This window comes from Colobus angolensis, unplaced genomic scaffold (assembly GCF_000951035.1).
Source record: "Colobus angolensis palliatus isolate OR3802 unplaced genomic scaffold, Cang.pa_1.0 Scaffold186, whole genome shotgun sequence".
NCBI lineage: Eukaryota > Metazoa > Chordata > Mammalia > Primates > Cercopithecidae > Colobus > Colobus angolensis.
Window position 1 is genome coordinate 3,758,909 of NW_012114999.1, and position 18,413 is coordinate 3,777,321.

Genomic DNA, 18,413 nt, shown 5'->3' on the forward strand with positions numbered 1-18,413 from the left:
TGCATTACCGCTGGCTGTGCCTCAGTTTCCCTCCTCCGTAGATTAGGAATAACAACAGCAGTGAGAACAGAATCCGGCACACAGTAAATGCTGCTTACCTGTTTGTTATGTAGAATACACTGTTGCTCGGCCCTCAGGAAGGGTCTGCTGAGACTTTCTACTTCCTGCTCAGAGCAGAGGCCGACCACCCGCCCAAGGTCGTGGCGGCGCAGGCTCAGCTTCAGTCGTCAAAGTGCATATCCTGGGAGCCGCTGCCGCGAGGTGGTTGAGGCAACAGGGCAGGGAAGCGTCTCAGCCTTTTCCTCCCACCAGAGCAGGACCCCAGCTGACAGCGGGTGAGCTGGGCAGAAACCCCTGCTGGGAAGAGGCGGACCCAGTGGACCGCGGCGCCCGCAGTCGCCGGACCAGGCGCAGAGGCGAACGGGAGGCGGCGCTGCGCCCTGCCCGCCCCTCCCCGGCCCGGCCCCGGCTTCAGCCCCAGCCCTGGCTCGCGGGCGCTGAGTCTCCGCGTACCGGAGTCGGCGGAGGCTCCCACTCACCGGCCCCAGCTGGCCAGCGCACGATGCACTGCCTGGGCGCCGAGTACCTGGTAAGCGCCCACAGGGTCGGCCCTCGGGGGAGGGTCGGGTCCCCCTCCTGCGCTCACCTGCCCCGCCCGACGCTTCCGCCTTTCCAGCGCCTCGGGGATCCCGCCCCCGCTTAGTACCTTGGGGCCACCTGGCGGGGAGGACCCTGGACCCTGCTCCAGTGCTGGGGCGGAGGCGAGGGAGACGCGGGCCGCGGGGCGCAAACTTGGGGCCGCCCTCAGGTGCACCTCCAGGTAAGCACTTGTCGGCAGGGGGCTGAACATCCGCTCCGCACAGGGCAGGTGTTTCAAAGGCTGCGTGAAAGAGCTTCAGGTGGCCACGTAAATAATAATAATAATAATAATTTTAAAAATTTAGAAAAAGATTGGTTACTTTGACCACTCTTCGAGTAGATTTGGGTTCGGTTTCCAGGTTGAGTCCACTTGTTTATCTTCTTTTTCTCAACTCTCCCTTTTTCTGGAAGGTTTCTGCAGAAGAAGCCCCTAGGCAAAGGGAGTGGCGACCCCAGATTTATAGGAAATGCACAGATACGGCATGGTTATTCCTGTTCTTTCTCTTTTGGACTGGTTTGGTAAGTGTGGGTGCTTGGGAGGAAAGAGGCCAGTGTGTGTGTGGCGCGTCTGGAAATAACTCTGTCCCAAATGTAAATCGTAGTTGGTGCTGCAGTGAGAGACTTCTGCCATTAACCCACAATAAACATCAGTTAGTACTCGGGATAATTCTTGTCCTAGACTCGCTAGAAAGGCTGTCTTTTTGCTACAGGCCATTTTCTAAGGGGTGACTCCATTAGGAAATGGGAATTAACAGTTTGCAACGTGATTGCTATTTAGTAAGGCCAATGTGCCTCCTCTTACTATCCGAACTTACTAAACAGAAGTTCTTTTACCACCTGCCACACCCCCAAATCAAATATTCCTCAAGCTTTTGGTGCACCTTTAACAAAAGAAAAGCCAGGGTAAGCCTAGCAATAAATTGCATTTCCTTTAGCTGAACATCACACACGCATGCACACACACACACACACACACACACAAGATATGTTGTGTTTAGCAGCCAATACTGTTAACCATAGCTAACAAGGAATGATTTTTCCTACTCTAGTTTCCAGGTATGTATGATTGCTGGTAAACCCCATCAGGCTGTGCAGTTATAATCCTGAGTCTGTTGGAAGTACTTATTTTAGAGTTGTAGGTAACAGCAGAAAACGTCTCACCCAACGTTTTCAAAGGCCGCTTTCACGAAATTATCCATGCTAGGCTAAGGCATGCTATTTGCTGCATGGTAAATGATTAATGTATAGAGCAGGGTAATAACTACCAGATAGTAATTACCTTTGTTGAAAAGAATTCCATCTGAATAGGCCCTAAAATGTCATGTTTGTTCTTCTTTCCAAATAAGAAAGGCATTTGTTCACTTGTTGACTTCAGGCATTTGTTCACTTGTGATCCGTTTCACATAGACAGGTTTGGTTACAGGCACAGTGGAAGGTTAGGTCTGAAACACATAATCAGACTTTTTGCTGCTTGTGTTGGAACTCTCCTCTAGGAGCTGGGAGAGACAGTGCACCTACAATACCTTCTGCCTAACTTCACAGATGGTTGGTGTTTTTATCTGAGACTGCTGTTGTATAAACGCAGGCAGCGACTGGCCTGCCTTGTGCCTGGCAGCTTTGACCTCAAGCTGTTATTGTGATTTAATGATCTGCCTTAGCCCCTCCGCAGCTTCAACCTAGGACCTCACTACCAAACTCTCAGCCCAGCAGCTGAGATTCCTGGAGAAAGGCTTTGTAGATGACCTATCACAGCCTGAAGAATTGTGAACCATCTGAGAGGTGGCACGGAACTGGAAACTGCTTTAAAGTTACATTTCATTTGTAAAATAAGTCTGAAGTTTTTAGTATGTCCAAGTTCTCATTACGGCTTTCTGTTTTAAGAGTCAGAGTCCTTTCTTAGCTCCCTGGCTTTTAGTGTCTTTTGCAACATTTTTTAGTTGAAGGTATTTAAAACAGAGCAAGGAGTGTTTTGTTTTGGGGTTTTGTTTTGTTTTTTTCCTGTCTCCATTGCTCAGCTTTCAGGTCTTGTGACAGATGTCATGACTGTTGATATGCCCAACAGGATTATTATTGATGGTGCTGCCCTGAGTTAGGACTGGACAAAGGCTTGGGGGAAGGAGCCAAAATTATAAGCAGAGATGGTTCTTGCAAATGCAGCACCAGCCTGTGTTTATATTTGCATTAAACACAAGGAACAAAGTCTCAAAGTCTGGACTGTCTCTGCCTCTACTTACCCCTCCAGTATCCTCTCCCACCCTGCCTTTTCCTATTCAACCCTCAGGATTCCATTTTCCTGATTTTGCAGGCATGGTTGACAGTGACCACCTTGGTGGCCCCACTAGACCAGTGTACACACCTTCTATATTACCTCTCATATAGAATCACAATTGCATGTTTGAAATTAGGACAATGAAAGTTTATAGTAGTAGTTTTTTGGAAGGCTGAGGCAGAAAGATCCCTTGAAGCCGGGAGTTCAAGACCAGCCTGGGCAATAAAGCGAGACCCTGCCTCTACAAAACATAAAAATAAAAAATAATAATCATAAAGTTGTAGTTTTATTAGCAGGGACTCAGGAATACTCAAAAACCACTCCCACCTCTCCTACCCAGAAAAACTTTCCATTCTTCAACACAGGTTTCCAAAGGAAAGAATGATGGTACATGGAAAACATCACTTTGTTATTAGATTACTGGTGAGTGGGGCAGAAGCACGTGACCCCTTTCCTCCCTCTAAGTCCAGACACAATCAAGACCTTACTACACTCCAACTCGAAAGGACGGGACAAGCATGTCAAGGTGCAGTCAGCTTCCCGTGCCAGCCACATTGGCAAACAGAGTCACACCTACTCCACAGCCTTTAGGTAAAGGGTGAGTGACACACACTACTAGCAAAGGTGACCCATTCATTCTAGAATCTCACCAGTTAGACTTAGGAGGATCTTGGAGAGTGGGGAAGGACAGGGAGCCTCCTTCCCCAGGAGGTCTGCAGCCCGTAAGTCCTGCTTGCCTTCTAGGCTGGGTTCCTGGAGGGCAAGGAGTAGGTTCTGGTCATTCCTGTGTCTCCCAGTAACGAAGTCTCAAGCACACTTGAAGAATGTTTGTTATTTTGATTTCTAAATTAGTAATAAATGCAGAATATCTAGAAGGTATTTGAATTTAGCACAATGTACCTTTGCAGCATAAGGTATCAATACTATATATTAATGAATGGTGTATTATATCTGCTCTCCTGGAATGAACTTGTCAATATAGAGTATTAAATGGTATCCTATATATTGTATACAGTAGTGAGAAATTTACTAAGTTTGCATTATGGGAAGATACATATTCAATCTTGGCAGAGAGCCTGTCAGTTTAATGGCACAGTTGTTTGAACTGAAATTTCAAATATTCCATATTCACTATGAGACTGGGAAGAAATGATGATAGATTGCAAGATGTTCTTATCCAACAGAATTCCTGTGGTTATTACATCTTAAGCAGTTATTCCAAAACACTATTTGCAGATTCGTGAACAGTATTTTGATACATATCAACTGTGTTGCTTCTGCAGAATCCCCTAAAAGTAAGAAGAGAAAAAAACAAAAATTAGTGGGAAAGAAAAGAAAAAAAAACCTCAGGGAAAGAATTAGCATAGCCCTGAAGCACTTAAATAAAGCAAGAACCTCAGGGGAAGAAAAATTGAGTTGTACCAGTAAAGTTAGACCAAAAAGAAAAATGATAGACTCTTAAGGAAAAGGGTAAAAAGCACAAAGAGGTAAGAAAATGGAGAGAAATCTGTTTCAGTGGATTAGATTCTCTCTCTACCTAAATTTACAAATAGCAGAAAAGCAGGATGCTCATAGACTGGAGTTGTTGACCCTTGCTGACAGAGCGAAGGGCTGTGATCTGGAGCGCTTCACGTTCCACCAGGCTCCATTTTATATCAGCATCTGCAGGGGTGTGGGGTACTGTGTGCTCAGCCCTTTGGCCAGGCTCTCATATGTCCCCGGTTTTGCCAGGTGTTTATCATGGGCTACTCGGTGGTTGCTGGAGCCGCGGGGAGACTCCTCTTCGGCTATGACAGCTTTGGCAACGTGTGTGGCAAGAAGAACTCCCCCGTGGAAGGGGCCCCTCTTTCAGGGCAGGACATGACCCTAAAAAAGTAAGTATCTAAGTAAGTCCCCAGTCTGTAAGGAGCCGAACCTCAAAACTTTGTATAAATTCATCACTTAGAGCCTGGAAACTGTTCCCATTCAAAACTCCGTCAGCCTATTTCATAAAAAGGAAGGCTGTGTGTATAGTACAAGTAAGAGTACAAGTTTTAGAATCAGCAGTCCTAAGTTCAAATTCAGCCCATGCTACTTTTCAGCTGTGTGATCTTGGGCAGAATACTTAACCTCTCAAAGCCTAGTTTTCATCTCTCTAAACTAGTTATTATACCTGCCTCACAAGGTTGTTTTAAGGATCCACGAGACACTGCATGAGCTAAGGTGTAATAAACGTTCATTGCTGCTATTATTCTCCATAAGGAATTAGAATCATGTTACCAATCGTATATGTTTGAACCCTACATCATCCACACATTGTTTCTGTGTGGAAATACCTGAATGCCACCTGGAACGCTGGGGACCTGTGTCCCACTCCCGCCCCAGCTATGGCACTGCAGGGTTGCATTCTTCCCCGCACCCCGCTACCCCAGCTCCCACAGGGAAACAGAAAGGGGAGAGAAGAGATGGGAATCCCCTGGAGGGGAGAGAAATCCCTGACCATGACCTTCTAAGATGGAGACTGCTTTGTAAGAATTTTTAAGATTTTAGCTCTTGCTTCACATGACGGAACAAAAAAAGAATTTTTTATTTATTTTTACTTTTTATTTTTTTGAGACAGAGTCTGTCGCCTAGGTTGGAGCTCAGTGGTGTGATCTTGGCTCACTGCAACCTCCGCTTCCCAGGTTCAAGCGATTCTCTTGCCTCAGCCTCCCAAGTAACTGGGACTACAGGTGCCTGCCACCATGCCTGGCTAATTTTTGTGTTTTTAGTAGAGATGGAGTTTCACTGTGTTAGCCAGGATGGTCTCCATCCCCTGACCTTGTGATCTTCCCACCTTGGCCTCCCAAAGTGCTGGGATTACAGCTGTGAGCCACCACACCCAGCTAGAAAAAGGATTTTTAAGACTCAATAATAAAAGTTGCTCCTAGAAGAGAAATCCTAAGGATCTAAATAAGTCCTGAATATAAGTTTGGAGTCACCAAATACAAATCTCAGACTAGGCCTCTTATCCTCCTGTGTGTTCCTCCTAAGGGGGCTCTTGCTATTTCTGGACACGGACTGATGAGGGGGCATTTTCTCCTGTACTTGTAGAGCCACTTACAAAGAAGACAGGAGGAGGAAGGGCAACTTAGATGCCCATGTGCTCCCTTTTCACACTGTGTTCATAATGCAGTGTCAAGAAACAGTCATTCTTGGTTGAAGTGAGTATACATTCCATTATTCTCAAAAGCCAAAAGGTAGAAGCAACTCAAGTGTCCATCAATGGTTGCATGGATAATCAAAATGTGATATGTACATTACAATGAATTATTAAAAAGGAAGGAAATTCTGACACATACTACAACACGGATGAACCTTGAGGATGTCATGCCAAGTGAAATAAACCAGTCACAAAAATACAAACATTGTATGATTCCACTTATAGGAGATATGTAAAGTAGTCAGATTCCTAGAAACGGAAAGTAAAATGGCGATTGCAAAGGGCTGGAAGAAAGGAGGGTGGGAACCTTTTGTTTAATGGGTACAGATTTCAGTTTGGGAAGATGAGTTCTGTGAATGAATGGTGGTGATGATAGCCCAACGTGAATGTACTAATGTCACTATACACTTAGAAAGATTCAGATGAGGCTGGGTGTGGTGGCTCATGCCTATAATCCCAACACTTTGGAACACCAAGGTGGATGGATTACAAGGTCAGGAGTTCAAGACCAACCTGGCCAATATGGTGAAACCCCGTCTCTACTAGAAATACAAAAATTAGCCAGGCGTGGTGGTGGGCACCTGTAGTCCCAGCTACTCAAAGGCTGACACAGGAGAATCACTTGAACCTGGGAGGCGGAGCTTGCAGTGAGCCAAGATTGGGCCATTGCACTCCAGCCTGGGCGACAGAGCGAGACTCTGTCTCGAAAAAAAAAAAAAAGAAAGAAAAAGAAAAAAGGGATTCAGATGGTATATTTTATGTATATTTTAACACAATTTTTAAACTTTTTCAAATATATATATATCACAAGCCGAGGAAATCTGTTCCTCATCTCCTCTTGCACCCACCTTTCTCCCATCCCCAACAGGGGGGAAAAAAATCTTCTGGGACCGCTTCTCAAGGTCTCTCCCATAGAGGACAGCCTACAGGGTCTTCTTCTGCCATTCCTGGGGTCTCGGAGCCTGGATAAGTGGTACACAAAGGTCTGGAAGCTGTGGCTGCTAGTGCATAACCTGCTGATGGCAACACCAGTTTCGTTCTTGTCCCTGCTCTACCCTGCTCCTGGGGAGCTCTAGAAGGGATCTCCTGAGTGTCCTGGCTCTCAACCTGGGAGAAAGGGGGAAAGACAAGCCTTTAGTTCCCAGCCTTGGCCCCTCCTTTCCAATTCTCACTTCCCTGTGTTCAGTTATTCTCTGAAGCATACTTGAACACTCTGAGGTACAAATGTGTTCTCCATGGAGTCCATTGAATAGTTTGTGCATTGGCCTGATCTAGTGATCAATGGACAGTTTAATCAATCGCTTATTTTCCTCAGATTTTCTCAGGTAACTCCTAGTGTTATCCCCCAGAAAACACTAAATCTGGAGAAATAAAGTTTTGTTAACATTTTTGGATCATTCCCAAGCTGTACAGCCTCACGGATGACCGCCAGTAGGCATAATAAGTGTTCAATTACGCTGAAACAATTATGAATGTGTGCCTGGGTGATCCCTGCATTTGATAGCATGTGGATATTTTTTAAGGCCCACAATTAAGCCCAGTGAAGAGGCAATGCTCTAACACACTCTTCTGTCTCATCTGTTTCCTAGACACGTGTTCTTTATGAATTCCTGCAACCTGAAAGTCAAAGGTATGCGGCTCGACCGCACGGCCCTCTGTGTATCCAGCTGCCCTGAAGAGCAGCTTGACTCCCTGGAAGATGTCCAGCTGTTTGCAAACACCAGTGGTAGGTACTGAGGCCTGGTTCATTCTTTTCCCCATGGTAGGGTAAGCTATGGGAACTTAGATGAGATCATTTATCCTGACCCTGCTTTCTCTGGAAAGCTGGAAGGTTTACTTCCTTGTGAGTGCCTCTTGTGTGGAAAAGGCCGTAAGCATGTTCTCTTGAGCTTGTTCAGGTTATTTTTGTTCTGTATGGATTTATCTGACACCCTAGCTGTTCCATGTATGCTCCCTGCCACTGTGGGGGAATGGTTGTCCACAGAGAGAGGACACAGCCCACATTTGGGACCAAAGGCAGGGTCAGAAGGAAGTCAAAGAGCTCCATGCACATGAGCACATCCAATCCTAGAGATGTACGGGCAGGGTGTGGGTTGAATTGCCGACAAGTAGGTCTTTTCATGAGATTGTCGGAGCTAAAAGATACTTCCACTGAGCAGTGACATATCACAAGTTGTACCAAAAGCATTTGTATAACTGAAATACCTTGTACTGGGTCCACTGTTTAGAATTTTATCTGCCTGAAAAATGGTTTGCCAGATTTTTAGAAATTATTTGCAAAGCCAGGTTTAAACTATCAAGCTTCTACAAGAAACTGTTTTCAAATACGCTTCAGATTATTTTAGGACCAATCATGTAACTTTTAGTTTTGAATTTGGGGTTTTGAAGAGAAAGTAGGGAAGAGAGGCCTTCACTAGACCTCAGATTGTATGACTATTCTTTTTGTGTTTCTGTCACCCATAGACCTTGTAGCTGATTCTTTCTCCTTTCTGGTTTGGTAACATGACTGCGGTTTCCTTACTGACTCACCTGGGAAGATGGTATAATGTCTATGTGTTCTGCTTCCAGGGTCTTTCCTGTGTGTTTATAGTTTGAATTCCTTCAACTATACCCACAGTCCAAAAGCAGACTCACTGTGCCCCAGGCTACCAGTTCCTCCAAGGTAAAAGCTTCCATACTTTTTCCTTAACCCTCAACAAAAGTTACTGGGTACTTGGTGTGCATCTGTTACTCTTATAGGCATTGTGAGAAGGAGATATCAGAAGAGCCCCTGCCTGCAGGGAGCTTACAATCTATGGAAGCCAGGGATAAAAACATGGCGGGACTATTTGCAGTACGCCTGTGGACAGTGGATTAGAAATCAGGCTAAATAAGGAGAAAACTCAGCAAACAATAAAAATACACGTAGTCTTCAAAGAACACTAGAGCTAGCAAGAAGTAACATATGAACTATTACTAACAGGGTGACTTTATAAATTAGTGTGTATTTTTTTCTACTCCAACTATTTATTGCAAAGTAGAAATCATTTACTTTGGCTGGGCATGGTGGCTCATGCCTGTAATCCCAGCACTTTGGGAGACGGAGGCAGGCAGATCACAAGGTCAGAAGATGGAGACCATCCTGGCCAACATAGTGAATCCCCATCTTTACTAAAAATACAAAAATTAGCTGGGCGTGGTGGCGCATGCCTGTAGTCCCAGCTACTTGGGAGGCTGAGGCAGAAGAATCGTTTGAACTTGGGAAGTGGAGGTTGCAGTGAGCCGAGATCATGCCACTACACTCCAGCCTGGTGACAGAGCGAGACTCTGTCTCAAAAAAAAAGAAATAAATCATTTACTTTTGGCTTTTTATCACAATCAGACTTTGTTAGTTTTTATTGCTCTAGATATCTTCATAAGAAACAGACCAGATAGACAAGGCCAAGTGAGCACCACACCTTTCTTCTCAGTGAAAACAGAAAACAGGTCCTTGTCAAGAGTACACTTGGTGGGCTCCTTGCAAGGTCTTATTCACCCCTATAAATTAGTGTAGTACCTGGCACATGGTAGGCACCTTACAAATATTTGTAGAATAAAGTTGTAATGATGGAGCAGTGGTTACATTGCCATGGCGAATGGCACATGTTTATACCTTTGAGAAGGCTAAGGGGAAAGATACAGTGAGTATTTATTGCCACCATCATGATGCTGAGATGTACTAAAGGAAAACTTGTATTGATTTTGAATTGTCATTCTTTTGAAAGATGTGAGTATGTTTACAATGTAGGAGACGAGACCTCTCTGAAAAATCCCTGAGAAATAATGATGATTTAATTAAAACAAAGCATTATTCCAATCCTCTAGGATGGTGTTTATTGAACTCTTGTTTGGGACTTACAGTAAGAAATTCATTACATCCCAACTCTTGTATGCACATACCTTCATATGTCCTTATGTATATAAAACAATACGAGAAATCTCACAAAGCAACCTTTACCCTTATTACATATGATTCACACCCTTAGTTACTATTCTGTTGCCTTTTAAAAAATAATGTATTTCATAGTCTTCTAACTGGTTGCAAGTGAAGCTTGAAAAATGCTCATCTAGCAGGTGCTCACACAAACGCAAAAAGACTTGAGTAGGTTTTAATCACATCGAAGGCAGAAAATAGCCATTTTGTGATATTCTTTTCTAAAATAAATACTCCATGTTGTAAGTAATTGAAGGAGGAGAGAACTATTTGCTGAGGAGAATACCCATTTCATGTTTCTGTAATTTTTTTTTTTTTTGAGACAGAGTCTTGCTCTTGTCACCCAGCCTGGAGTGCAATGGTGCGATCTCAGCTCACTGCAACCTCCATCTCCCAGGTTCAAGCGATTCTCCTGCCTCAGCCTCCCAAGTAGCTGGGACTATAGGCACATGCCACCACGCCCAGCTAATTTTTGTATTTTTAGTAGAGATGGGGTTTCTCCATGTTGGCCAGGCTGGTCTTGATCTCTTGACCTCATGATCCGCCTGCCTCGGCCTCCCAAAGCGCTGGGATTACAGGCATGAGCCACCGCGCCTGGCCTATAATATCTTATTTTAAAATTCTGGTAATTGTAAATGTGTTTATGATACTTCACATTCTGGTAAAATATAAGTATCATAAACACATCTTAATGAAACATACTGTACCCAATTAAAAAAAAAAACTAGAATGTTTTAGTAGTAGGTGGAAGGAAAATTCTCTAGCACTTGGAGAGGACTTTTTTAAGAACACAATTTGTAACTGTAGATGTAACTACAGATGGCATTGAAAGAGAATGGAATTTTTAAGGTTGTAATTTAACCAGAGTTGGATAAACTCTCCTCTTACTATAAATGGGATGGCAACCATAATTCCACAGGAAGCTTCTATCTTGATACTTATGATGATAATAGCAAACACTTATTGAGCTTTTGATACTTTTCTAAATCCTTAACATAATTTGGGCCCCAGAAAACGTCTACATTGTAGATATTGTTTTCATCCGTATCTTTCAACTGAGAAAACTGATGCAGAGAGGTTTAAGGTCGTACACCCAGCAAATGGAAAAGCTGGCATTCAAACCCAAGCAGCGCCTTATGTTTGAGTCAAAACTTGGTTTTATTTTGACTGGTGAGTGGCCTTCCTAGACTCACATCAAGCTGGGAGAAAGAGTCCCCATACCCTGTGTCATAACAGCACCATTTCTTCTCACTCTCAAGCCGGCCCTAGTCCTTTTCACCCTAAATGCAAGTGTTTCCAATACTAACTTTTCGACTAAAGACAAAACCCTTGACTGAGTGGCCTTTTTTAGACAGAATGAAAGAGAGAGAGAAATAGCCTCAAGGGCTCCATTCCCCTTTCCTGCCCAAGCAAGTGTTTGTTTAAGGTGAAAATGATCGTATTTATCATGGAATAGCCGTGCCAAGACTGAAAAGCTGGAAAACATGAGAAGGGTGGCTATAGGGCCAAAGAATATTTTCTAAATACCTCTTTTTGACTGAACTGATTGTTTCTTCCTCCTCTGTTGATCATGTGAGGTATAACGTACCCTTTTAGAGTAATGGCTAAATATCAAGAAGTTTGTGGACCTAGGTATGAGCTTTTAAGAGCAGTGAAAAAGCACTGCAGAAGATAACAAGCAAATAGATCTTTTTTCACTTTGGTGTTCAACATGGTAATGTAGTTTTAGTCCCCTATGTATTCCAAATCTAAAAGGCATGGATATTTCCCCCCAGTACATTCTAGTTCTACCCTCCTACATAGGTGCCCACGCATATCACTGCGTGGTTTGCTCAGCTGAATTCCATATACATGGTGATCTAAATATACAGGCAGCTTGCCCAATGACTTCCTGCAAGTTTGAGTGGCTTTGCTAACGGGAAGAAGAAAAGCAGAAGTAGTGAAGAAACCTCAGACCATGGCCTAAAGATGCATCCCTGTGAGCCAGACATGGTGGCTCACATCTGTAATCCCAGCACTTTGGGAGGGCAAGGCGGGCAGATCACCTGAGGTCAGGACCAGCTTGGCCAACAATGATGAAACCCTGTCTCTACTAACAATACAAAAATTAGCTGGGCGTGGTGGCAGGCACCTGAAATCCCAGCTACTTGGGGAGGCTGAGGCGGGAGAATCACTTGAACCTGGAAGGTGGAGGTTGCAGTGAGCTAAGACCGTGCCATTGCACTCCAGCCTGAGCGACAAGAGCAAAATTCCATCTAAAAAAAAAGATGCATCCCTAGCCCAGCTAATGAAATATTCTAAATCTCGAAAGGAGTGACAGTTGCATAGATGTATATGTTTATCAAAGTCTCTAATTTTATGTTTAAGATCAGTGCATTTCATTGTATCTAAATTTTGCCTCAGTAAAAATAAGAGGAATTCCTTACGTTCTGAAGTGTATTAAGTTAAAAAAAAAAAAAAGGCAAATAATAGAACAGTCTGCAGTATACTGTCTTTTGCATAAAATGGAAAATATAAGTATATATAAACATATAAATATATACATATAGGTATATATTTGCTTGTATAACCATTACATCAAACATGACTTACAGGATGTAGTCAGAAAGCAATTTAATTTTTGTCTTTCTCTGTCTCTTTAAATTTATTCAGTGGGACTAGTTTTTTCTGCCCCTGAATAAAAACACAGGCAATTTCCAAGGCTTCTCTGGTAACTTTTAGATAATATATACTGAGTCACTTTAAGTTGTAACAGACGCTTTCAATTCAATAATTAAAATGTTCAGCCCAGACCAGGCACAGTGGCTCATGCCTACAATCCCAACATTTTGGGAGGCCAGGGCTGTAGGATTGCTTGAGGTCAGGAGTTCAAGACCAGCCTGGACAACATAACGAGACCTTGTCTCTACAAAAAATTTAAAAATTAGATTGGCATAGTAGAACATGACTGTAGTCCTAGCTGAAGCTGAGGTGGGAGGATCTCTTGAACCCAGGAGTTTGATGTTGTAGTGAGCTGTGACCATGCCACTGCACTCCAGCCTTGGTGACAGAGCAAGACCCTTTCTCAAAATTTTTTTTAAAAATTAAAAAATATTCAGCCTGATGTGATAAAGTTCTCACTTGATTGGAGGTTCAGACTTCTGTCTCCTGCATGCTTGGCCGTGGAGCAAGTGGGAAGGCCACAGTCCAGGAAGGAGGTTGTAGTCAGCTGTTCTTCTCCTCTGTTTATTCCTCCCCTCCTCTCCCAGCTTGCTAAAACAGGTTTTGTCTAAGGGGCTGGTGCAGCAAAAGTGAGGATAAGAAAAGAGTAGCAGGAACACATTTAGTTGTCTGATACTAGCACCAGCATTCTCTGGGCTTGGTAGATGTCCTGGCCAGCTCTTTCCCTCATGAGCGTGTTTTGGGTTCTTTGGGGCTCCTTCAGCTGCAGTGCCTTTCATGTAGTCCAGTGCATCTGTGCTCTGGCTGGTCATGTGAGAGCCTTTCTCAGAGGGCTGTCTTAGCCCTGTAGAAGTCCCGTCACTGGGACTTGTGCACATGCAGCCCACAACTTGACCCCAGGAAGCCCTCTGCACCCTTTGCCCTGACAAACGCCCTGAGGCTCTTAACTCCCCAGCTGTAGCTCTCTGCTCTGTTATTAAAGCTGCTCACCCTCCAGATTTCTTGGGGTGGCTCAGACCTTAAGCCACGGGATTCCCTAAACTCTGTGAGTTTTCCATGAAACCCTTCTCATCTGACTTAGGAGTAGTACCCTTCACCCTCTTCCCCTTGGGAATGGGGATGGAGTCATATGACAGGTCTAGTAAAAAAAAAAAAATTCAGCTCTTCAAAATTACTCTTCTAATGATTCTCTGCACTTGTCATCACCTGTGCAGAGTGGATTTTACTATATGCAAATAAAAATTAAAATCAAGATGTCTGGAGATCTTAGGATAAGAGTGTAGAGGGTAACAAATTACAAAGAAGGAGCTGATGTGAGTAACTTTGGAAAACAGTTTTGTGACTAGATACTGTAAGCTAAAAACAAAAGGAACTGTACATAAACATTGTACGTCAGATAGTACACTTGTTTATCACATAGCTACTGGTTAACAATTGTTTTCATTTTTTTCATTTTTTAAAATTCCCTAAACAGTAGAGTATAATGGTTAGCAATTCTGAAACTACATACAAGAGTCGATTATAAGACCTAGAATCAGTAATATCCCACCATACCCAATACCCAGATCATGGTTTCTAATCGTCAGTCTTCAAGGGTTCTTTGGAGAAATATCAGGCTCTAGGACCTGGATAAGGAAGACACCAACTACGCCTGGTATCATCCTCTAGCATCAGAAAGTCAGCAAGTGCTCAAGAAAGAAAAAGAATGGGTCTCGTCAAAAGGACACAGATGCCTCGTAGTGGCCAAAACTGGAATAGATTGAATAATACAATTACAGATTACAACCCGAAGAAAAGAATAAATGTCCATGAGGCCATACTGATATAAATAAATAATTGAATAAATAAATAAATGGGGGAAAGGGATAAATCTTTTTTTTTTTTGAAACAGAGTCTCGCTCTTGTTTTCCGGGCTGGAGTGCAGTGGTGTGATCTCGGCTCACTGCAACCTATACCTCCTGGGTTCAAGCAATTCTCCTGCCTCAGCCTCCTGAGTAGCTGGGATTACAGGTGCCCACTACCATGCCCAGCTAATTTTTGTATTTTTAGTAGATATGGGATTTCACCATGTTGGCCAGGCTCGTCTCAAAATCCTGACCTTAAGTGATACACTCGCCTCGGCCTCCCAAAGTGCTAGGATTACAGGTGTGAGCCACTGCGCCCGGTGAAAGGGATAAATCTTTACTTCTTCCTCTCAGAGGTGGAATTTCCCTCCCTTTGAGACTGGGCTAGCCTTAGTGACTCATTTCCAAGAAATAGAGAGGGAAAAGAGAAAAATAACAACTTTACATGGAGAAACCTGGCAGGTACCACCTTAACCTGGTGATCAAGATCAACTTCACCAGTGTAGTCATGCTCCCTGATAGGGTGAGAAAGGCACTTCACCTCTGTGGCAGTCTCCCAAAGACCTGTTGACTGTAGTCTAATCATGAGAAAACATGAGAGAAATTCTACTAATTTAGGGACATTTTACAAAATACCTGACTATGAATCTTCAGAAATGTCAAGGTCACGAGAAACAAGGAAAAACTAAGAAACTTGGCACAGTCCAGGCATAGTGGTTCACACCTGTAATCCTAACACTTTGGGAGCAGAGGTGGGAGGATGGCCTGAACTCAGGAGTTCAAGACTGGTTTGGGCAACATAGCAAGACTCTGTCTCTACAAAAAATATAAACTGTCATGACCAAAGAGGAGACGTGACAATCAAATGCCATGTGCTATCCTGAATTGGATCCTGGAATGGAAAAAGGATGTTATGGTAAAATCCAAATAAAGGCTGTAGTTTAGTTAGTAGTTTAGTGCCAATGTTAAATCTTAATTTTCACAAATATACTGTGGTTAGGTAAGACATTCACGTTAGGGGAAGGTGAGTGAAGGATACACAGAGGAACCCTCTACTATTGTTGCAATTCTTTTGTAACTCTAAAATTATTCAGAAATTAAAAGTTTATTTTAAAAAATGCTCTTCTTATCAACTTCCAACTCTTTTATGCTCTCAGAATGGATGTGGGTTTAAGAACAATCCAACCACTTTTCTCCCACCTCTTTTTTGGCACGCCCTGAATGGTGGAGTCTGGCATCTCATTTTGGAGTATAATTTTTATTATATTTGAGCTCAGCTGCAAATTCCATTTAAACTTCCTATGATACTTACATATGCTAATAAAAGTCTCTAGAATGGTTTGCAGGACACCAAAAACAATAGGTGACTGTGAGGAAATGTACTTCAGTAGCTCAGGGACAAGGAAAGGCAATTTCTTGCTGTTTGCTCTTTTGTACCTTTTGGAATTTAAGCCATGTGAATGTATTACCCCTTCAAAAATATAATTTAAAAAAATACTCTTTGTGTTACTCTTCTCTTGAACCAGTATCCGGTGACTCAGGAACTGTTTCTGTAACATTGAGACTTCTGGAGAAAGATTCTTCCATGTGTTCTATGTTGTGCTTCATTAGACGTTTGGAAAGCCATTTCTTTTCTTCAGGGCAATGAAATCTTGTTAACATTTGGGTTCTCCTTTGTTTCATTCTTATACATTGCACAAAATGATTGGTGATTGGGTTTTTAGCAGCTTTTTAGATAATTTGACACTTCTTTGGTTGGGATTATTTCCACCATTTGGGGTTCATGGAAAAAACAGGACCCGGTGAAGGTATCAGTGGCCTTATGAAGATTCATTAGAATGCATATTCCTCGGCTATTTTACATTTCAGGAAGGGGCTAAAAAAGGCCAACTTTCTCATCTACCCAAGGCAGTTAACTGCAGCATCAATCACACATTTACTATTCATTTGTTGAGCACCCACTGTTCATAGCAAGACTCTCAAGTCTCATATATATGCCTTCCTAAACAGGACAGAATGAAGCTAATAGTGTCATTAACATGGCTTCTGTCTCATCCAGTTCACATCTCTAATAGTTCCTTACAGAAATAAAGTTCTTTTGTTGGAGTTGGTAGTTTGTTTCTAAGAAGGGCTAAGACAGGAGAGTAAAAAATGTGGTTCCCACTGGGCACGGTGGCTCATGCCTGTAATCCCAACACTTTGGGACGTCAAGGTGGGTGGATCGTTTGAGCTCATGTTGCCCAGCCTGAGCAACATGGTGAAACTCTGTCTCTACAAAAAATGCAAAAATTAGCTGGGTGTGGTGGCACACGCCTGTAGTCTCAGCTACTCAGGAAGCTGAGGTGGGAGAATAGCTTGGGCCCTGGAGGCGGAGGTTGCACTGGCCCGTGATCGAGCCACTGTACTCCAGCGTGGGCGACAGAGCCAGACCCTGTCTCAAAAAAAAAAAAAAAAGAAAGAAAGAAAAAAAAGTGGTTCCCCATAAATAAAATGTAGCACATGTACACATACCACAGAGTAGTATTTAGCCTTAAAAAAGAAGAAATCCTGCTATTTGCAACAACATGGATGAAGCAGAGGATATTATGTTAAATGAAATAAATCAGGTACATAAGGGCAAATCCCATGCGTGCTCCTAGTTGTATGTGGAATCTAAAAAAGTCAGATCCATGGAAACAGAGAATAGAATAGTGGTTATCAGGGATGCGGGCAGGGGAAATGAGAGATGTTGATCAAAGGATACAAGTTTCTGTTACGTAGGGTGAATAAATTCTAGATACATAAAGTAGAGCATGGTGACTATAGTTCATAATACTGTATTATATATTTGAAATTTGATACAACAGATCTTCAGTGTTCTCAAAATACGATAACTATGGGAATTGATGGATACGTTCATTAGCTTAACTGTAGCAATCATTGCACAAAGTTTATATATGTCAAAACATCACCTTGTATATCTTAAATATATGCAATTTTTATTTTTTAAAATGTTGCTCCCCAAGTTTAGGTTTTTGGTTTCTGTGGGTCCCCATAATCAACTTCCTATTCAGAACATCCACTAATCGATGCAGCAGAGTACACTTGCCTGGCTTTCTAAGGTGTGCTCTGCAAATGGCATGCTGGGCCCCGCTCTATTACTATAGTTCTTAAGCATTTTTGGTTATTGAGAATGTTAAATAAACATCTTTTAAAGTTAAATATTAAATAAACATTTTTGCCATGTTTTTTTTTTTTCTATTTTTAGCAAGTCATTTCCCTTATTTAACCGATGCATCCCTCAAACACCTGAGTGCTATTCCCTGTTTGCATCTGTTTGGATAAATGATGTTGACACCCTCCACCGAATTCTAAGTGGAATCATGTCAGGAAGAGATACAATCCTTGGCCTGTGTATCCTCACATTAGGTAATTCTCAGTTAAGTTAATTTTAGTAATTGTTTATGGAATGCCAAAGTTCCTAGCACTTTTATACGTTGTACAATGAAAATTAGCCTCTTGATTTAAATACAAAACTTTGTATTTTTTTATAGATATTTTCGGTGTTTCAGATTTAAGGGGGATGGGGCAATAAGAATAGAGGAACAGCTGGCCCTCTGGCAGTAAGCCTCAGTGGGTGGGGTTGCCTTGATATACTGACCATGCCCTAGTGTCTGCTCCTCACTGGGGATGGGTATATAAAGCAGATTGCTAATTTGTGGATGGGACATGAAAAATACAACTGTCAGGGTGACCAGAAACCATGTCTTCTGGCCCAACATGCCTCCACCTGTAGGTGAACCAGATCAGAAGGCTGCTTGGTGAGCAGGGCAAGGACATGTGTGCATCCACGTTAAATGGAGTCAGACTGCAAGGGCCTGCTGTATC

The 18,413-nt window shown here is 42.8% G+C and overlaps 1 protein-coding gene across 8 annotated transcripts in view; it reads left to right on the forward strand.

The window, feature by feature from the left end:
* The first annotated feature begins 453 nt into the window (after positions 1-453).
* SLC44A3 (solute carrier family 44, member 3) overlaps positions 454-18,413 on the forward strand; it is a 75,022-nt gene continuing 57,062 nt past the window's right edge. For 2 of the 8 annotated variants that reach the window (XM_011940023.1, XM_011940024.1), the window contains exons 1-6: positions 459-589; positions 1,051-1,158; positions 4,640-4,782; positions 7,679-7,815; positions 8,658-8,751; positions 17,794-17,954. In XM_011940023.1, the coding sequence (XP_011795413.1) occupies positions 563-589; positions 1,051-1,158; positions 4,640-4,782; positions 7,679-7,815; positions 8,658-8,751; positions 17,794-17,954 (670 nt within the window). In that variant the 5' untranslated portion in view covers positions 459-562. Of the gene's footprint in view, positions 590-643; positions 821-1,050; positions 1,159-4,639; positions 4,783-5,980; positions 6,091-7,678; positions 7,816-8,657; positions 8,752-17,793; positions 17,955-18,413 lie in introns of those variants that run through there. The other 6 variants (XM_011940025.1, XM_011940026.1, XM_011940028.1 and 3 more) reach the window with 6 other exon arrangements.